Source organism: Mustela nivalis (assembly GCF_964662115.1).
Source record: "Mustela nivalis genome assembly, chromosome: 11".
Taxonomy (NCBI): Eukaryota; Metazoa; Chordata; class Mammalia; order Carnivora; family Mustelidae; genus Mustela; species Mustela nivalis.
This window is the reverse complement of record NC_139030.1, coordinates 45,545,544-45,567,824: the sequence shown is the minus strand read 5'-3', so window position 1 is coordinate 45,567,824 and position 22,281 is coordinate 45,545,544. Positions and strand designations below refer to the sequence as shown.

The window sequence follows — 22,281 nt, the reverse complement described above, 5'->3', positions numbered from 1 at the left end:
GCAGGGCTCGATCCCAGGACTCTGAGATCATGACTCAGACGAAAGCGGAGGCTTAATCCACTGAGCCACCCAGGCATCCCCTCTCTCTCTCTTAAAAAAAAATCATCACCAAGACCTATGTCAAGATCTTACCATCTATATTTTCTTCTAGCAGTTTCACAGTGTCAGGTCTTACATTCAAGTATTTAATGTTTTAATTTCATTTTTGTGCGTGTTTTAAGATAGTGGTCTAGTTTCATTCTTTAGCATGGGACTGTCCAATTTTCCTAAGACCATTTGCTAAAGAGACAGTCCTTACCCCATCGTATATTCTTTGCTTTTATAATTGACCGTATATTTGTGGGTTTATTTCTGGGCTCGCTACTTTGTTCTACAGTCTATGTGTCTGTTTTTAATGCCAATACCATATTGTTTTAATTACCATACCTTTTTAATAGTTTGAAATCAGGAAGTGTGATGCCTCCAGCTTTGTTCTTCTTTCAAAAGATTGCTTTAGCTATTTGGCCTCTTTTATAGCTCCATACAAATCTTGGGATTTTTTCTATTTTTCTAGGATTGTTCTATTTCCATGAAAAATGCCATTAGAATTTTGGTAGAGATTTGGGTAGTATAGACTTTTTAACAATATTCATTCTTCCAACTCACGAGCACAGAATATTTTTCCATTTATCTCTGTCTTCTTCAGTTTTTTTTTTTTTTCATTAATGCCTTGTAGTTTTTAATATACAAGTTTTTCACCTCCTTGGTTAAATTCTTTCCTGGGTATTTTATTCTTTTTGATGCAACTGTAAATGAGATTGTCTTAATTCTCTTTCTGATAGCTCATCATTAGCATATAAAAATACAACATATTTTTGAGTATATATTTTGTACTCTACACTTCTATTGAATTTGTTTATTCTAACAACTTTTTGGTGTAGTCATTAGGGTTTTCCTGTATATATTATTATGTCATCTGCAAATAGTGAATTTTACTTCTTTCTTTCCAGGATGGATAACTTTTATTTCTTCCTCTTACCTAATTGCTCTGGTTACTACTTTCAATACTATGTTGAATAAAAGTGCAAGAGTGGTCATGCAAGTCCTATTTCTGGTCTTAGAGGAAAAGCCTTCAGCTTTTCGGCACGGAGTATGATGTTAGCTGTGGACTTGTTGTATATAGCCTTTATTATGTTGAGGTGCATTCCCTCTATACCCACTTGGATGAGAGTTTTTATCATAAATGGATGTTGAATGTTGTCAAATGCTTTTTCTATATCTATCGAAGTAATTATATAATTTTTATCCATCTTGTTAATGTGGTACATCACACTGATTTGTGGACATTGAACCATCCTTGCATTCCTGGAAAAAGCCTGCTTGATCCATGGTATACGATCCTTCTAATGTATTGTTGAATTTGGTTTGTTAGTATTTTATTGAGGATTTTTGTATTTATGTTCAGCAGGGATATTGGCCAGCAATTCTCTTTTCTTGTGGCATCTTTGCCTGGTTTTGGTATTAGGGTAATACTGACCTTGTAAAATTTGTTTATAAGAGTTCTCTGCTCTTCTATTTTTTTTGGAATAGTTTGAGAAGGATTTGTATTAATTCTTGTTTGAATGTTTGGTACAATTCACCAGTGAAGTCATCTGGTCCCAGACTTTGATTGTTGGGAGATTTTTGATTATTGATTCAATCTCCTTATTAGCAATCAGTCTATTCAGATTTTCTATTTCATCATGTTTCAGTCTTGGTAGGTTGTATGTTTCTAGGGATTTATCCATTTCTTCTAGGTTGTCCAATTTGTTACTGTAAATTGTTCACAGTACTCCCTTTGGATCTTCATATTTCTGTGGTATCAACTGTAACATCTCCTCTTTCATTTCTGATTTTATTTGGGTCCTCTTTTTTTCTTGGTGAGTCTAGCTAAATGCTTTCAATTTTGTTTATCTGTTTTGTGGACATTGAACACAAAATGTGTTCATTTTGTGAATGAACAAATTCACAAAATGAACACATTTTGTTTATCTATTCAAAGACCCAGCTCTTAGTTTCATTCATCTTTTCTATTATCTTTTCAGTCTCTATTTCATTTATTTCTGCTCTAATCGTTGCTTTTCCCCCTTCTACTACCTTTGGGCTTCATTTATTCTTTCAACTTGCTTGAGGTGTAAAGTTAGGTTTTTACTTGAGATTTTTCTTGGATTTTTGTTTGTTTGTTTTGTTTTTTTAAGATTTATTCATTTGAGAGAGAGAGACAGAGACAGAGTGGATAAGCAGGCAGAGGGGCAGAGAGAGGAGGCAGACTCCCCAGTGTGTTGGGAGCCCAACATGGGGCTTGATCCCAGGACCCCAAGATCATGACCTGGGCCAAAGTCAGATGCTTAACCAACCGAGCCATCCAGGTGCCCTTCTTGTTTCTTGAGGTAGGAACTTATCACTATAAACTTCCCTCTTAGAACCGCTTTTGTTCTTAACTATAGAGAACAAACTGATGGTTACTGAAAGGGAGGTGGGGGAGGATGGGCTAAATGGGTGATGGTTAAGGATGGCATGTGATGAATATCAGGTGTTGTATATTAGTGATGAATCACTAAATTCTGTATCTGAAACTAATACTGTATGCTAACTAACAAATTTAAATAAAAACTTAGAAAACAAGATGCCTGGGTGGCTCAATTGGTTAAGCATCTGACTTTGGCCCAGGTCATGACCTTGGGGTCCTGGGATCAAGCCCCACGTTGGGCTCTGTGCTGAGCATGGAGTCTGCTTAAGATTCTGTTTGTCCCTCTCTCTCTGCCCCTCTCCCTGCACTTGCTTGATCTCTCTCTCTCCAAAAAAAAGGGGAGGGAGAAAAAACTGCTTTTGCTGCATCCCATAAATTGCAGTATGTTACATTTCCATTTTCATTTGTTTCAAAATTTTTTAAAATTTATCTTTCAATTTGTTTGTTGAACCACTGGTTATACAAAAGCATGTTGTTTAATCTCCATATTTGTGAATTTTCCTGTTTACTTCATGTAATTTATTTCTAGTTTCATACCACTCTGGTCAGAAAAGATGCTTGATACGATTCATTCCTCTTAAATGTATTAATACTTGTTTTGTGGCATTTGATCTATCTTGGAAAGTATTCCAGGTATACTTGAGAAGAATGTATATTCTATTGCTTTTTGGATGGAATACTTTGTATATATCTATTAAGTCCATCTGGTCTAATGCATCATTTAAGGCCAATGTTTCCATATTGATTTTCTGTCTGGATGATCTACCCATTATTGTAAGTTGGCTATTAATGTCCTCTACTATTTTTCCTTTAGGTCTGTTAATATTTGCTTTATACATTTAGGTGCTTCTATATTGGATACATATTCATGTTATTATCTCCTTGTTGGATTGACCCTTTTATCATTATGTAACACCCTTTCTTGTCTCTTATAGTCTTTTGTTTTAAAGTCAATTTTGTCTGCTAGAGCTCTAGCTATTCCAGCTTACTTCTGGTTTCCATTTGCATGGAATGTCTTCTTCCATCCCTTCACATTCAGTCTGCGTGCATCCTTACATCTAAATTGGTCTTTTGCAGATAACATGTTTTTTTATCCATCCAGCCACTCTGTCTTTTGATTGGAGAATTTAGTCCATTTATATTTAAAGTAACTATTGACTGGTATGTCTTTATTGCCATTTTGTTCATTGTTTTCTGATTGTTTTTATAGTTCCTCTCTGTTTCTTTCTTCTGTTGTTCTCTTCCTTGATGGTGGGATGACTTTTTTAGTGATAAGCTTACATTCCTATGTTTATCTTTTGTGTATTTATTATAGTTTTTGCTTTGTGATTACATTAGGCTTATTTGTGACAACTTATGTATGACAACTTATAGCAGTTTAAGTTGATAACAATTTAATTTGATCCCATCCCTTTTTAGAAGGCATCCTTTTATATAATCCCAGTCATATTGGACTAGATGCCACCCTACTCTTAATCTTAACTAATTTCATCCACAATGACTCTATTTCCCAATAAATTCACATTCCAAGGTACTGGGGATAGGACAACAACATATGAATTTGTTGGGGACACAATTCAACCCACAACGCATCCATTTCTTTTGTGATTTTAAGATCACTAAACAACCTTCTGATTACTAGGATGGTTCCCCAAAATATTCAGGATTTAGCAGTGAGGGTCCAGGAGAACATAGATGAGTGCTTTGATTACAAGAGATGAATGTCTCTATTGTGAACTGGCATTCTGTTCTTTCAAGAGTCTTCAATGAGCATGAATCAATCCCAGGGAGCCTGGTCACTCTGGTTGTATTGACAATGAGTTTTGAGGACTATACAATAGTGATAACCTCTCATTAGGCCCTGTTTGCAGAATTAGCTAACTTTTCTCTCTGACATTACTGTATCCTCTCTATAACTGGTAATCACTCTATAGCTCTATCTTAGAAGATTAAAAAAAAAAAAAAAAAGGTGTTCAGCTAGTAATGCTAAACACCCCTAGTACACATCCTTCACCAGTCCTGTTTCTCAGTAGTCTCCAAACCTAACCTATTTCTAAGGCTCTTAGGCATGACATCCTCAGATATGAAGGCTGTCATACTGTGTGCCTTCATTAACAAGGGAATAGAGGTACCTGTGTGACAAGTGGAGAATCCCATATATTTTGCCACAGATTGTCCATTCTTTCACCGGCCCCATTTTCCCTGAATAACAGGTATTTTGAAAAGGAGTAATCTTCTGAAAGTTGGTACTGCAGACCAAGGTAGATAGAGCTATCAACCCATGAAATATCCACCTGCCTTTACTACACTCTGGCAGGATAGCCCTCAGTACCCTTTGTTACTTGGGAGCCTCCACTGAGAGAATGAAATTCTTAATTTCAACTTAAACAAATAATTTTGTTTGTATATACTTTTCTGGCTCCATCAAATATCATTCAAGTTCTATGTCTGTGGAGAGAACCCTAGGCTAAGACCTAAGTGGAGGTTCTTAAGGGCCCCAGACATTACCATAAACTGGGACAACTGTTTTCTTTCTTTCTTATTTATTTATTTATTTGATAGAGAGATCACAAGTAGGCAGAGAGGCAGGAAGAGAGAGAGGAGGAAGCAGGCTTCCCACTGAGCAGAGAGCCCACTGTGGGGCTTGATCCCAGGATCCTGAGATCATAACCTGAGCCAAAGACAGAGGCTTAACCCACTGAGCCACCCAGATGCCCCAACAACTGTTTCCTTATATCAGCTTAGGCATTTTATCAATCATACTCCTTGTTCTATCCGTGGAAAAGTATATCAAATGGACTTAAAATGGCTGTTATGGTTGGTTAAGTATATTACATGAATTCTGTGGGCCATAAGCACTAAGTTTAGAGTTTTAGATCCACTCCAGCTTTCTTCAAAACTCAAAACAGAGCAGCCAAAACTTGAGTGCAATGAGATTTCCAAACCCTAGTGGTTCACCCAGAAATTTAATACAACAAAATTTTAATACAGTAGAAGGCTCTTAATGAAACACTACTTAACTAACTTATGGGATTAATCTTCACTCTCTATCTGTAACCCCCACTGATGCCAGGTGCATTGAATACTAAGAGGCTACTCTTAAACACAGTATTTTTCAAAATGTAAGTCTTCATGTCAATTTACTTGGTTAACATAAATTTGCTAGGTCATGACTGGCATTTTAAATTAAAATAAAACAGTATAGGACAATTATGCTGTATGCTTAAAATCAGTTATTTATTCTAAAATGTGTTTATATCTATTATACAAAAAAAAGAAGTATGAGTGCAGAAAAAGAAAACTCAAAACAAATAAACTTTAAAACCAGACATGAAAAATGATATAAAAAGAAGCTGAATTCTTTGAAAAAGAGGACGGTCACTAAAAAAATAATACAAATAAATCATAAAAATCTGGTGTCCAATTAGTTGAAAGCTAGAAAACTGTAAAAGATGAGGAAAGAAATTATAAAGACTAAAATAACTCCACAGTAATACTGTTTTACAAGTGCCCTGAAGCTCTCTCTACCACTGTAGAAAAGCAAAGGTTGGAGATCCTAAACCCAAAGTCTTAAGAGTGGGGCTTATATAAGAAAAACAAGGAGTATTTCCAATCATCAGTCCCACACAGTGAGTCCAACACCTAAAAACTGGGGAATAAACATGCAATTATATGCTTCAAGTAAAAAGAAAAAGTTTAAGGCTTAAGTTGTCTTGTAAGTCTAAATCATACATGTTAAAAGGACTCATATTTTTAAATTTTGGCCAGTCCTTAGAATATGATGAAATAGAATTTGAATGCTATAAACTCATCTTACCTATCAACAAAGGAAGGAATTACAAGGCATACCTTTAATGTATCAAAGAACACAGTCAGATGGCTAGAGTATAAGACAATAGGATCACACCCAATACTGAGAAAGTAATAGTCTCACATCAGGAAGGACTAGCCATTTATAAGCCAAAGATTTGTAATCAGTCCAGATAACTAGTTTTCTGTGATGCTTTTCTGCCTCCTCCTTCTTGCTATCATCTTGCCCCACTAAAACTGGCTACTCCCTCATGTCCCACTGGCTGCTGTGTTTGTCTAGTCAGGGACCTACCAAAGCCTCTGAAATAATTCCCTATACATCATTGTTTATATACACATGTCTATCATCTAGACACTAAGCTCCCAGAAGACAAAGGACCAGGTCTTGTCTTATATTTCTAGCATCAGCCTGAGGCCTGGTACTTGGTAGATATTTAGTAAACTTTGGGGGAAAGATTTTATTTATTTATTTGAGAGAGAAAAGAGGGAGAGCACAGAGGAAGAGGGAGAGGGAGAAGAAGACCCCCCAATGAGCAGAGCCCAATGTGGGGCTCGATCCCAGGACCCTGAGATCATGACCCAAGCCAAAGGCAGATGCTTAACCGACTGAGCCACCCAGATGCCCTAGTATTTAGTAAATTTTAGTTGAATGAATGACTATGCACATATAAGACAAGGTGTTGTCCTAATTTTTGTCCTAATTTTCAATAAAAATGGAAGGTAACTCACTTTGAAGTAAACTGTAAATTTTGCAATTAAAAAAAAATAGGGGGGTTACGGTAATACAAGCAGGAGGGTACTGGTGCATTTTTAAGCTCAAAAAGAGAATCACTAGAAAGGTCAAAGTTCACTAGACTTTTACAGCTTTGTTGAAATAACCACTAAAAACATTCTACTCACTTTGCCTTGACTCTGGATTTAATATGAACCCTTCTTTGATTTTTGGTTCCCTGTTTGGGATCTTGACACTTCAAAGGAAGTCCCCCTAAATAGACAAGACAGGATGCTGGTCACTGAAAAGGAAATGCAGAGACATTTTATGTCTCTAGAGTAGAGATAACTGATAAGCTGATTTTCTAGCACAAATCAGAGAAGACTGGCTAGCCTGGGAAAACAATGGAGGAAAACTATTGCTTTATTTTTAGGTTTGTCCCTCCATCTCTAAATACCCAAAATATGGTCATTTTTATTAGCTAAATTACATAAACGACATACTTCTCCTGAATAACAGTGTAATACGTACTGACTGTAGAAAAGCTGCAAAGAAATAAAAAGTATAAAGCAAGAGGAAAAAGAAAAAAAAAAACATACTCATAATCCTATGACACCAGGACTTTTAATCATTTGGCACATTCACTTCCAATTGTCTCTTTTGCTGTTTTCTTTATATAGTTGAGATTCTATACATGATGCCTTTTTATGGTCTTAAGCTAACAAGGGAAGTCCTCATATTTAGTTTTCTTCTACTTACCCTGTCCCATGAAGTTTTCCTTTTCCACAACTCCAAATTTTCTAGAAAAATCTTTCTCTAGATAATAAAATCAGTGAGATTTTATCAATCAAAAAATGTTTATTGAATACAAGCTGTGTACAATATATCAAACGGATATTGAAATAAACACACAGAAATAAAAAGTGACTATGTTTAAAGAACTTAAAAAGCAGGCTGAGAAAACAAACCATCTGTACAAAAAGAAAACTTGTCAAATAATCCCCATGTAATAAGTTAGGTGATAAAGGGGTACAGAAGGGGCGATACCAAAAGTAGCTTAGAAGTAAGTGGGCACTCATGACTCTCACAGCTAAGACTAGATAAACTTTACATGAATCCTTTCACTGAATCCCCCAGTGAACCTTGTGAGGTGGATACTTTTTCTCCATTTTACAGCAGTGCGAAGTGCACTGCAAGCAAATGCATAATTTGACTCAAATCAAAAAGCTAATTAGTGGTGGAACTGAGATTCAACCAGTCTGTCTCCAAAGCTGGGCTCTTAACACTGCCTTCCGGATGTCCAAAAGCTTAAGAGAAACGGAAGAGTCCAAAGAAGAGGGGGACACATCCAATCAAGTGGTAGCATAAAGGAAAGGAGGAACTTGCAACCTACAGTTGGGAATAGAGAACGGGCACCCAGGGGTAAACAAATGCAATACAGGTCACTTTGTAATGATGAGCTTTGAGAAGATCACCATGGGCAGGGCAGGAATGAAGGCAAGTTGTGTCTCTACCAATTCCCTGGGGACTTCCTGTCCTTTTGAGATCGGACTAGCCGCCTCACCTTCAGGCAGCCCTAACCTTTCACCCCACCATTCCCTACAGGTTTGGGGAGATGGGGTTTCTGGAACAAAGACCCTCATTCTTCCCAGATGCTCACATACCTCGGTCCACGCTCACACTCACACACCTCCTCCCGGGAAAGGAGCCCCTCGCGACTTCCTGGGCAAGTTTCCGACATGGGGCCCCCCAGAAACGAAGATCTCGCGTTCAGAACCGGGAGCGCCCGGGCTCTCCCTGGATGGGTGGAAGAATCCGGCAGGAGTCCCACTGAAACCCCATCGAGCTCCCGCCCCTCAGTCGGCCTCCGCCTTCCACCCGAAGCACAGCGAGGCCGCGCTCCACTCGGAAGCCCACGCTTAATTCAGCGGCCAGCGCACAGGGGAACCGGCCCCGGCGGGCGGCGGCGCTCTCCGCCAGCCGCCCCTCTTTCGGGGTTTCTGCGCGGACTTCTGCCGACCCCCGTGCCGCCCCCGGCCCTCGGCAGTGCGTGCGCCCAGCTAGCCGGGACGCGCGGGCCCAGCGGGGCGGAAAGCCTGGCGGCGGGAACCCAGCTGGAGTGCCGCGAGCAGCGCGGGAAACAGAGCTCGACGCCACTTCCGACGTCAGGAAGCGCTCTACAGCCCCGCCGTACGCCTTCCCGAAGTCCGGCTTTGGCGCGCGGGACGGTCGGCGGGCGCGGAGGGGGCGTGGCCACCCCCTGCCCCGCCCCGGCCGCGGGCCGGCCCCGAGCGCCCTTGCCCCGCCTCCTGGGGCCCCTCCTCGAGCCCCCTCCGGTGCCCTTCTCCACCCACTTCCCGCTCGGTTGTCGTTCCTTCTCTCCCGAGCCCCGTCTCCTTCTCCACCCCTCACTCACCTCGCTCGGGAGGGAAGGGGACCCCAGGCGGAGGAGCGGACCCCTTCCTCCCGCGGCTGCTGGAAGCTGTGGAACTTGGAACCCGGCCGGGCAGCCCGCTGCGTCCCGGAGCTTCCGGACCCAGAATCTGTAAACTCGGAGCCAGTGACACTCGGCCAGCAGGTTAAAGGCGCGGAGTTGGGTTTCCAGGAGGCTGTTCTGGCGAATTAAGCTTTTCACATGGGTGGCCCCTTCCTTAGGAGCGGGGGAAGTAAGGCCAGGTTGCGTGCGGCTCAGAGGAATTGTCTGGACGCGGAAGGGGCTTGTGGCCCTGAGGCGCGGTGGAGGAAGGGCAAGGTGTTTAAAGAGCAAAAGTCAGACCCCCTCGCGGTGTGGGCCGGCGGATCCGAGGGGCTCTAAGCCCCCTTGACTCCCCTTCGTGTGCCTTCCAGGCCATTGGCTTGCTAGAACCATCTTTAACGCCTTTCCTCAAGGCTTCACTGGAGACACTAGAGCCAGTATTTTAGGTGGAGGGGTGGGGATTACGACACCAAGTCTTAGAAATTTAGAGTCAACGTTTTGATTTGACCAAAAAGCAAAACGATGTGCTCAAAAAATAAAATAAAAGCCAGATGGAACTGCAGAAAGATGGTCGGATCTAGAGTAAAAAGACTGGCTTAAATCTTGGTATTACCTCTAGGTAGTTTCAGGTCTTGTAATAAGTCAACGAAGCTTTTTGAGACCACTTCTTCTTCTATAAAATGGAATAATAATCCCTGTCCTCGGTGTTGTAAGGAAAAACAGACAATGCATGTGACAGTGTAAACTATAAAATGCCATACAAATGTAAGCTATTTTATCTTCAGAGATTTATGGCCTAATCCAAGGAGAAAAACAAGATAGCTTAACCTTGACTTCCAACAGCACCACAATGAAAGCCACATTTCCCAACACTGTTTTAGCCATGCTTTGAAGAAGACCCCAGGGACCTGTGAAACAGTCCCAAATTCTTGCAAAATTGTCTTAACCAGGGTGCTTGTATTTTACCATCATTTAAAAAAAAAATAGCTTGTCATTTAATACATCCGAGAAGAGGGAATGTTCTGAATCAAAGACAGTGACAAAATAGTGAAAAAGTAGATAAAGACTAGGAAATACTCAGTTAAGCCAAATAAAACACGTTGTGTGTTGTTTTGCTACAGAATTCCTCAGAGTCTTAGGTATGCATGTTGTGACTCAAAAGAGATTTCCAGGAATCAGCAAGTAAGGCTGATGGATCTGTTAAGAAATGCACTTGAACACCAAGCCTGTCCTTTATTCACATCTTCATCACAAACACATTGAACTAATCTCATACCCTGGATTTCTAAGCTTTAGGACCCCAGGCAAATCATTGCAATTTCCCCTTCTTTATCTGTGGCCAAATGCTTGCAAAGAATTAAACCTCATAGATTCATTAACTAAGCTTTTATTGAGTGCCTGCGTGCCATGCCTAGCACAGGACTATTGGTACACAAGCACTTCAAGCAAGTAAAAACCTCAGCCCTTAAGGAGTTCAAGTTATGGAAGGAGACAAGCACAAATAATGAAGTGACAGTGCAATTGGCCATTCACTTTGAACAGCTGTCAGTTGGCCTAGAGCAGGCTTCTGGTCTCAAACTCAAATGTCTACTGAGAAGAGACAGGGAATTCAAAGGCGAGAAGCTGAGACTACAGAACCAAAAGATAGGTCTGCTCTGCAGGGAGAACCACCATAAGCCTCCCCGGATTGTTGACATGGAGGACCATGTTACTACATCTCCCAGTCTTCCAAAGAAGTCAAAAATCTGGATTGTTAGCTGAAATCACCTTCTATCTAAATGTCAGACTTTTAAGAACCACTTGCAGGGCCTTTAGAACTCCTTTCATGCACTGCCATTTGTGACTTCCAGCCTGCAATGACCCATGTCCCCCCAAATTACTCAAAAGTGTGACAAGAACACAAGAAGTTTGAGAAACACTGTTTTGTAGCTATTCTCAGTAAAGGAACTATAATGCCAGGTAATATTCAATCTTCATGACATGGAGAAATATTTGTAATGGGCATAATAGATGATGGTCTTATTACTGCTTTGTTTGTGATAATCTATGTGAATAAGTCACCAGGATACTCTACCTCAGTTTATCCATCAACAACAACAATAGATTGTTTTTACCTTGGTAGGAAAAACCTACATTTTCCAAAATAAAGCAAATAGATTAGAAATGGTGAGGGAAACCAAACCTGCATGTTTGCTGAATACAAAATGTTTTATAATTCCACCTACATTCTCAAAATACTTGAGTTTGGGGAGGAATTCTGGTACATACATACTATATTTATATCATTACCTGTTGTTTCAAAACAGCTACCCAGTACACTTTGCCTTTGTTTTGCCAAACATGTCACCCAACTGTAGTTTTTTGGTCTGTTTTTTGAGGGCTAGAATTCAAAACAAATATGCTGAAGGGTTACCCAGTTTGGCTAAGATTACCTCAAGGAGAAACAAATATAGACAGTTGATTAATTTGGTCTCCCCTATTTCTCTGCTATTCCCTCTCTCCTTCCTTGGGTTCTTAAAAGTTAACCCTCCCGTTCCTTCTCTTCTTCCCGGAGAGGTTATTCATGCCCACAGCTTCTATTAAGGGAGTCCTTGGGACTCCCAAGTCTGTTGCTTGGGCCTATCTCTCTGTCCTGAATCTCGGTGAATGTGTCCAAAGGCCAGACATCTCCTAAAAGGATCCTACAGATCCCTCAAACTCATCATGTGAATAATAGAAGATAGGGTGCCTGGCTGGCTCAGTCCATAGAGCATGCGACTCTTGATCCTGGGGTTGTGAGTTCAAGCCCCATGTTGGGTCTAGGGATTCTTCAAAAATAAAATGTTTAAACAAATAATAAATAACAGAATATATCACCTTTACCCCAAAGCCCACTCTCTTCTTCCTCTACTATCCTTGGTTATGATACCTATGCTAGAAACCCGGGATTTATCAGAAGCTCCTCTTGTTCCTACACCCCACCCCCAAAGTCAGGCTTGCCATCAAGTTGGATCTTGTTATCTCCTTATCACCTCCACAAACTACCTTGGTTTAGTGCCCCTCTTATCTGGACTTTATTAGGATAAGGTTGAAATACCTTGCCCTGCCAACGGGACCCTCTACAATGGACCCCTCCAGCCTCACTTGTCACTGCTTCGCCCCTTGCATGTTACGCTCCAGTGAAAACTATTAGTGTTGGGCTAATGTTGATGGGATCCAAATGTTCACAACTCAGCACCTTGTCAGCCTCCAGCCTTGACTCAGACCCCAGTTTCCTTACAGTGGGCAGTAAGCAAACCAGAGAGAACTGCAGACTGCCAGATCACCAGAACAGGCTCTCGGGCCCACTCCTAAAATACTGAGCCTCCACCACAGTGGCCTTAGAATGCCTTTTCAGTCCCCTTGCCTGCCTCTGCCTGGTAGACCCTTGACTCATAGAACAATTTCACCCTCACTCTCCTCAGCCACCTTGCCTCTTGTCCGCTCAGATCTTAGGAACACTAATGTTTGCCAATAATAAACACACATATATCCCCAAATGTTGCTGCCAGGATCGTTGTCTCAGAATCTTGGAAAAACTGCCCCAACTAAGAGGGCCTAGTTTTCTCCTACAGACCCTTGTCCGTTCTGCTTCTGCTTCCAGCCAAGGTGGATTTTTCATTGTAGGGAGGAGGGACCCCACCAAGCCATTGGCCCAGGTCAACTGACATTTCTCACCTTCATCAGAGTCCATGGCTCCGTGGATATTGTTAATTAAGATGAGGCTAACTTGGGCATTCGTGGTTTTCAAAAATAAGTTTATTAAAACAAAAAAATGTATATTAATAATAACCCAACCTCATGTAGCTTCAGCTGCACTTTAAGGCCAATAGTTAGAAAATCCTGATGTTCTTGTCTACAGCCATACCACCCTGAACGCGCCCGATCTCGTCTGATCTCGGAAGCTAAGCAGGGTCGGGCCTGGTTAGTACTTGGATGGGAGAAAATCCTGACGTTCTTAACAACAACAAAAAAATCTTTTTCAGCGGGTGGGAAGGAATTTTCATGACATTCTATCCTGCAATTAACACGGGGCAGAAATTGCCTTTAGATGCTTAACTCATGTGCACAGAGGAGAAGGAAACAACTGTCACTCTGCGGCCATAAATTGTCAATTTAATTATCTATTAATGTCCTGCAAACTGAAAGTCATTTGATATTTTCTCCAAGAAAACATCTCCAAATTGTCAGCAGTCTCCCCTGCGTCCTAATTATTATGTCACTAACTGTGTTGGTTTCGTTTCTTTTTTTCCACAAAATGGGTCCCTCAGCATTGGCTGATCATAGTTATCATTTTTAATGGCCAAATTTGATGGATTTACAAAGAGTTTCCCCAAAGCCACGGGCCATTTGGGCCTCGTGCATCAGTGCAAGGCAAATGTGAATCGAGTAATTCTGTCTCCGCCTTTTGTCAGCACCTCAGAGCAGGAAACGTCAACAGCACAAGACGGTGATCAAGCTAGTTATGAATTTGAATTTGGTTGTTCTTTTAAAGATGATAACCATGTGATGTTAACCATCTATTACCTTTCAATTTTATAGTCTCTCTCTCTCTTTTTCAAATTAGATTGTTTAATTTTTATGCCATAATTCTTGGCCTACCAACCATGGGGAGAATAACACCAGAAGAACTAGGGATTTAGTCTACGATAGTAATAATTACAAAAACAGTAACAGCTAACAGGTTTCAAGGGCCAGGCCCTGTTCTGAGTGCTTTGTGTATACGGACTCACTTAATCCAACACTCTATAAGCTGGGGTTTCTTTGTTTGGGGATTTTTTTGCTTTTTTTTGTTGTTGTTGTTTTTGGCTTTTTAAAAACTCTTATGAAGTTGTTTTTTATTGGGATATAAGGGATGGGTTGGGAAAGGTCAGGTTATGAGCTGGTTTTTGTTATTATCCCCATTTTACTGATGAGAAACTGAGACACAGAGAGTTTTATTGCGGTTTCAAAGCAAGGCAGTCTGCCCTTAAAACCAGTTGCTGGCACCAGAAGTAGCAGCTTCTTCGTTATCATCAAAAACATTGTTATCAGATACTTAGAACAGGCATATGAACTGTTTTACATGCGTTCTCTCATTTAATTCTCATACCCCATAGGAAGTAGGATTGTTACTCCCCATTTTACAGAAGAGAACAGTGAGGCTTACAGAGTTGTGTGCCCAAAGTCACATAATGGCAAGTGCCAGGCCAGGGACTGCATCTGTCAGACCCTTTACCACTGTGAGAGTTGCCTGTACAGATAGGATTTTGATCCTGGCAGAGCAGCAGGTCCTAATAAAGTCACCAGCCTGTCAGCAAGGAAATTAAAAATGCCCTGGGAGGCCCTCTAGGCTGAGGCAGCTGAAGCTGAAAACACATGACAGGCTTGGGCATTTCACACCTACAGAAAGTAAACTCATGCTCGAAACAAAGCAAAACACAAAAAGGATGAAAGCATGTCCGAAGAACAAAGGAACAAAGTGGAAGAGGTTCCCAACAACCAACACTGGAACAATTTGAGCACCAAATGAAGAACAATAGTATCAGATTATAACTCAAAGAAAATAAAGACCCAGGAGCCCATCGTGATAACAATAAATGACAGAATAAACAAATAAATAAGCAGAAGACAAAACTGTCCTGAGGAAGGATTCCAAACTATAAATGAGGAAGGAAAGAGGAAGGGACAAAATCTCCTGAAGCCCGGAGCAGTGATGTGATGGTGGCAGGCAGGATCCCCTGAGGAACGTGAAGGTTAATGGGTGAGGCTTTAAGGAGATACAGGATCTTTGTAGAGCCTCAGATCAGTTACCCGAAAGTATTCATTAATACTGCAGTGGTTTTCACATATGTCCACAAATGCTTTGATGATACCCCTTCCTCCAGAGTACAAGGTAGTACCTTTTCTCCTGAGTGTGGTCTGGGTTTCATGACTTGCTGGTAACAGAGTGTGGAAGAAGAAAAAGAGTAACTGGCGGGTACCACCCTAACAAAATGAGCAAGGTTAAGGTGGTTTGTAGTTCAGGTTTGCTCGTCTCATGACACCCCCACACCCCCCACACAATGTCTTGAGAAAGGCACTTCCCCGTGTGGTCTCCTTCCCAACCATTCATAATCCCCGTCCAGCCATGAGCAAACAGCAAACAAACCCAGACTGAGGGACATTTTATATACTACCTGACCAATACTCTTCAAAAGTGTCAAGGTCATGAAAGACAAGGGAAGTCTGAGAAATGGTCACAGACTAGAGAAGGCTAAGGAGACGTGACAAGTGACTGTGGTATCCTGGACTGAATGCCAGAACAGAAAAAGGATATTAGTGAGACAAATGGTGACATCTCAGTTACAGTCTGCAATTTAGTTAATAGACTCCTATCAACGTGAATTTCTCAGTTTGGGTAACTGAGCCATGGTTCGTGAGGTATTAGCGTTAGGGCACTCTATGGTGGCTACAGGGAGGGCAGCGCCTAGGAGGCATGGGACTGAGTAGGAGGCTACAGATAATGCCTTGTGTCTGGAGATTGTTAACTGTTTAGAGCTTCCATGTCTTCTCTCGTCAGACTAGACCCGCTCAACCCCAGTTTTGTGATTTTTCTCTATTAGCTTTCAAAAGCCTGGAAGGGAATCAAGAAAACAGGTAGCCCTAGATTAGAGAGTGGCACAGTAGGCTTAGAGACCTCTCCAGTTGATGGAAAAACTGAGAAAATCAGAAAACAATATGGGCTTTAGTTAACAGCATATTGTTATTGGTTCATTAATTGTAACAAACGTACCGTGCTAAGGTACGTTCATAATAGGGAAGCTAGGTGTGGGGTTATGTGGGAATTCTCTGTGCTATTTTCTCAACTGTTCTTTAAAATTCAAACTATTCTGAAAAATAAAGTCTATTTAAAAATAAAAATAAAGGAACACCTGGGTGGCTCAGTCGGTTAAGTGTCTGCCTTCGACAGAGTCAAGACCTGCTTCAGGCTCCCTGCTTGATGGGGAGCCTGCTTCTCCTCCCTCTGCCCCTGAATGTGCTCTCTCTCAAATAAATAAATAAAATATTCTCAAAAGAAGAAATAAGGAGGCCATGGGTAGCTCAGTCATTAAGCATCTGCCTTCGGCTCAGGTCACAATCTCAGGGTCCTGGGATCGACCCCCATATTGGGATCCCTGCTCAGCAGGAAGCCTGCTTCTCCCTCTCCCACTCCCCCTTCTTGTGTTCTCTGTCTCACTTTGTCTCTCTCTGTCAAATAAATAAAATATAAAATAAAATAAAATAAAATAAAGCAGAGCATAGGGACTCCCTGCAAGTTCACCAGAGCTGCCTGCTTTGCTCCGGGCACCTTGTGAAGGTACCCAAAGAGAGAGGATGTGACAAGTGGCAGAAGCAGCATAGAGATGGTAGGACTCAGAGGGGACACAATTAGTCATAACAGGAAAGAGAGGGGTGGTGGGAGAGCAGAGGAAGGAGAGCGTGGGCTTCAGGCCGTTTGTTTTACTTGGCTGTCCAGACCTCTCAGTCCTTCCCTCTGACCTCCTCTTCCTTTTGCGCCGTTGCCTTCTAGTGTGCGGCATGATGATGCCGATTCTATTTGTCCACCCAGATTCTCTCTGCACTCTTTTCCATGCTGCTCTGTGCCCCCAGAGGACTCCATGCCTGCAGCTTCCCTGGGGCCCGCCAGTGGGGGGGTTGGGGGGTGGGGGGAACCGGATACAGGCCGGAGCTCTGAGCATGGAGCGATACAGAGTCCAGTCCCAAAGCTCCCGCCCCACCTGGGGCATCATGCCTGGTCCGGTCCCTCTCACAGAGGCTACAGCCCACACCCCAGAGCTCTCTCACAGGGTTCTGGTGACTGCCCCTTCTCTTGCCTCGTGAGGCCAGTGCGTGGGCGGTGGTTCCCCACAGTGGGTGGTTCTCCAGTACAACACCATTTCTTGTTCGTTTCCCTGAAGTCTACCCACATCTTGGTAAATCCGCTCATTAAAGTCGTCTTGATTACTCAATTGAATGTCATCTGTTTCCTGGGGGGACCACAAGTGATGGAAAAATTTACTCACTGTATTTATTGTCTCTTGTTTCTCTTCCCCTTTAGAACATAAACTCCGTGAGGGCAGAGATACTAAGTGCTTCCTTCATGGCCGTGCACTCCGTGAATGAATGAGTGAGGGTTCACTGTATCCGTCGTCCCTCACTGCATGTGGCTGTTGAGCACTCACAATGTGGCTGATAGGACTGAAAAAACCTTTTTTTTTTTTTAAGATTTTATTTATTTATTTGTCAAATTTTATTTATTTATTTGCCGGGGAGGTAGGATGGGAGAGGCTCCCTTCCCAGCACCACCAAGTGCACAAGCAGGCAGAGAGGCAGGCAGAGGCGGAGAGAGAGGCAGGCTCCCTGCTGAGCAAGGAGCCTGTTGCAGGGCTTGATCCCAGGACCCTGGGATCATGACCTGAGCCGAAGGCAGCGGCTTAACCCACTGAGCCACCCACGCGCCCCTGAAAAAAACATTTTAAGTTGTATTTAATATTGACTGTAATAGCCCCAGTATCAGTCTTTGGGAACTTCCTGAGCGTAAGGCCGTTCTGGAACTCTCGAAGCCCACACTGCCCCAAGAGAAGTTTGGAGCGTGGGTCGGCGGCCCCCACTGTTTGCTTTGCCCTGTGGAACGGCAGTGCCGGCCTTTCCGGCATGCTTCTAGGCCCGCAAACTCAGGAATGTGTGCCTTGCTTTTATGCATTTACATTTTCATTTCCCTGCAAACTTTCCATTTCTTGGGTAATAGCCTTACAGTGTGCTCACCAGGCCCTTACAAACTTGCAGCTTACAAAAGGGCTCTGGCCTCTAGCCAAGGGAGTCTCCAGCTGCTGACTGACCCTGCCTGGAAAGTCAACTTGGAAGAGACGCAAATGTCCTAATCCTCTTCAAACCACTCTAAGTAGGTTTTATCCAGTGACCTGTAAAACCAAATTAGTAAAGGGACACTTTAATTCCAGCTCATTAGAGAGCTTCTAAAATCTTTTTGAGAAAGCCAACACAGCACATTTCTGTGCTGGGGGGCCGAGAAAGGCATCCAATTTTCCAAAGCAAAATGTCCTTGCTTTCTGATGGTCCTTGCACATCGTTCGACACACAGAAGATATTTTCTGAGGCTTTCACGGGGCTCCCCAGTGAAGGTGGAGGCGGATTCCTAGGAGGGAGAAAAATATGGTGGCCCAGGGAGGTCAAGTGATTTTCCCCAAGTTCTGCCAAGCCCCATCCCGGCTCTGGTCTCCTGACTCCAGTGCAGGGAACATTTGCACTGTTCTTATTATTACCCCAGGAGCTGGCTTATTGCACAATATCAGGAAATAGTCCATATGGAATCCTGGCCCACAGAGCGTACATGTTCTGCTTTTTATTCTGCAGCTTTTTTTATAAAGTGTGTTTTCCTTTCCCATAATGTCATCTGGAAGCAATTCCTTCCAACAGCTGGATTTGCTTTCACAATTGGTAAACACGTAAAATGGAAGGCAGGGGACGACGCGGAGCGTCACCGGAGGAGCCTTTCCCCCACCCGCTTGGCTCATGTTCTGAGGCTTATCTTGGGTCTCTGCACAAGCCTCATCAAAACGGAGAACGTCTTCAAACAAGCGACCCACACTGCATTCCCTCCTTCAGGGGGTCAACATGTTCTTTGGGGGAGAAATTTTCTGAATACTTTGCAGATAAAATTGATCAGATGCAGACCAGATTGCCAGCCGCCCAGATCTTGGAGCTCCATGTGGAGGCCCACAGAGCACCGTCATCCCCAAGTTCCCACTGCCCTGGTACCGTCAGGACTTCCGGGTCCCGCCAGAAGTCTCTCGGAGGGCACGGCCTTCCCAGCACCCCTGCCACCAGAGCCCATACAGGACCAGAGCCCAGAGAACGCCGACCTGGTCATCAAAGAAGATGAGTATTCCCTCAGGAGCCAGTTTTCACACAGGCGCAGACAGAAGGCAGCCAGGACTCCGGAAGGCCAAGAGAACAGCTGTCATCTGGGTGTTGGCTCACACCCTCTCCACTCTGGCTCCAGGGTCTCGGGGGGCCGCTTCTCTAGGGGTTCACAAACACAGTTCTGGTCCAAGGGGTTTAGGGCATAGTTGAAGCTGGAATATAGTGCTGGGGGGCAAAGCTCAGGCTTCAGGCACTCTCCCCCCACATAAGAAATGCTACTCTTTGATCAAAGTTTCAGATTTGGAAGAAATCAACCTAGCATATGGCTGAACTCTCAGAGGGAGCACGCAAGGATGCCGTTGACCAGGCAGCCCTTCAGAGACAGAGAGGGTGCGTGTCACCTGACCCCGCTGACTGGATGCCCTTACCACGGTGCTGGCCTGCTGGGGTGAAGGGGGGATGGGAGAGGCCCCCTTCCCAGCACCACCAACCCTCTAGGTAGCCGGGGTCCCCCTCCCCAAGCAGGGAGCATCCCTGTGCTGTGGCCCTTTGGCTGCAAAGCTCCCCTGGAAGAGATGGGTGTCCCTCCCACCGAACAAACAAAAGGAACTATCAAGGGCAGTGCTCAGCTGAGGACCCCGAGGAGGCCAGCTGCCCAGCTCCTGGGCACAAAGGACAGATAGAGCCCCTTTGCCCGGGCCCATGACTCATGGAGTGCTCTCCCTCTCAGTTCCGCTTCTACCCTGGCATCCTTCTTCTCTCTCCCTCCTCCAGGAAGAAGCTGTATCTTGTCCGGAGCCAGGGCACAGAAATTTCATCGTACATTTTTCCAAATGTCATGCTTCATAGCTGAAATTTTGAAACCCCGTGTTTCTGGTTGCATGCCAAGGCTGCCTCCTCCAGATCCCAGTCAGTCCAGGCTGCCTCCTCCAGATCCCAGGTCTGGTGGCCTGGACTGCTGGGAAGGGCCCTCGGGGTATACCTGGAGAGATTCGCTGAAGCCCAGGACAGAGGGGCGGGTGAGAACAACCCACTGGTGAATACTTCAAAGTGATTCTTTTACATTAAAGCAGCTAGACACATAACAGCCATGTGCAATGTGTGGACATTGTTTGGATCCCGATTCAAACGTACCAACTATAGAAGATATCTTGGCATAGATCAAGGAAATTTGAGTTTGGACTTGGGCATCAGAAAATATTTAGGAATTTATTATTAATTTTGATATTGTGATAATGGTGTTGTGGTTATATAAGACAACACCCTCATCTTTCAAAAAGTACATACCAAACTATTTGGGGGTGAAATACGATGTCTATGATTTATTTTAAAATACTGAAGAAATAAAGCCTCATGAAGCAAATATGGTGTCTTAGTCTACTCGGTCTCCTATAACAGAATAAGGTAGTCTGGTTATGAACAACAAAATCTACTTCTCGATGTCCTGGAGGCTGGAAATACAAGGTCAGGGTGCCGGCGGATCTGGTATTTAATGAGTGCCTGCCACCTGGTTCGCAGATGGTGTCTTCTCACTGTGACCTCTGGTGGCAGACAGGGTGAGAGAGCTCACTTGGATCTCTTTTATAAGGGTGCTTACCCATTTATGAGGGCCCCATCCTCATAACTTAATCACCTCCCAAAGGTCCCACCTCCTAATATCATGTTCAGGGTCAGTTTTCAACCTATGAATTGATGGGGGGGCCCATAATCACTCAGACTATAGCATATGGTGAGATGTTAATGGTTATATCTAGATGATGGGTAAATGGGACTCTTTATACTATCCCCTCTACTTTTATGTTGAAAAAAATGCATAATAAATAGCTTAAGGTGCAGAAAATTTTATCACAAAAGCTCAGAGGAGAACACAACACACCTGTTGACTCACCTCAATGTGACTGAATTCTGTAATGAGGTTCACAGTCCTCCTGCTGGTTGGGAGGGAGATAAGGGGGAGGTGAGGGGGCGGTCAAATCTAATCCCTAGGAAGTTTGAACAGGGATCGTAGCACCACCCTGGGCTCCTCTGCCAGGTGAGAAAGGGGAAGGAGCTCCTCTTCCAGGACAAAGGCAGCCTTCTGGGCCCCAGCTCTCACTGGCTTTGGGACCTGTGGTTCCCTCCCATGTGTGCTGCATTGCTTTCCAAGAAGTTCAGGGGCCTGTGTGGGGGAAAGTAGAATGCAGGCCACACGCTGCTGAGTAACCGCCAGGTTCTAGCAGTTCTTGCTGCTACAGCTCCCGATGGCTCTTGCCGCCCTCAGCCACCAGCATTCTCTGCCGACTGATCTGCTCGCGGGCCATCATCCCGCACCCACTCACGCACACACATGGATCCAGGTGATGCTTTGCTGGGCCCCTTGGAAGTTGAAGACTGTCTTCTAGGGGTGATGGAAAGGCCTCCAGTTAGAAAAGTCAAGGCAAGCCCAACACTTACTCTTTTCCTGCCCTGGCCCTTGGCACCAACTTCTGTGTTCTCAGTCTGGGTTCGTCCATAATCTTTAGCCTTAACCTGGTCTGGGGAAGGAAGATTCTTTATTGTTATTTATCTCCTCTTTCTGGCTGAAATATAGGCTTTTTCTAAAAAACCATTTTTCCCCCTTCCACTTTGAAATATTCTGGGTATTCTGCTTTTTTTTCTATTTTTGAATAAAAGGTAAGTGCCCTTTCCTGTCTGTCCTTTCTTCTCTTCTTTCCTTTCCTTTTCCTTTTAGTTCCTGTGTAGTTACTATACAGTGTTATATTCCTCTCAGGTGTACAAAAGTGTGATTTTTGTACACAGGTCCCTATAGGGCTCAGTGCTCAGGACAGTAAGTATGCTCTTAATCGCATCTCCTATTTCACTCAAGCCCCCGCCCACCTCTCCTCCAGCAACCACCAGTTCGTTCTCCATAGTTAA

The 22,281-nt window shown here is 43.4% G+C and overlaps 1 protein-coding gene across 1 annotated transcript; it reads left to right on the top strand.

Annotated features, from left to right (window-relative positions):
• Positions 1–8,465: 8,465 nt before the first annotated feature.
• LOC309843969 (uncharacterized protein) lies at positions 8,466–21,765 on the top strand (the record flags this gene model as incomplete). Its single annotated transcript, XM_082690074.1, has 3 exons — positions 8,466–8,507; positions 8,857–9,588; positions 19,176–21,765. 3 exons carry the CDS (start codon positions 8,466–8,468, stop codon positions 19,590–19,592), a joined length of 1,191 nt encoding a protein of 396 aa, XP_082546200.1. The 3' UTR covers positions 19,593–21,765.
• Positions 21,766–22,281: the final 516 nt, after the last annotated feature.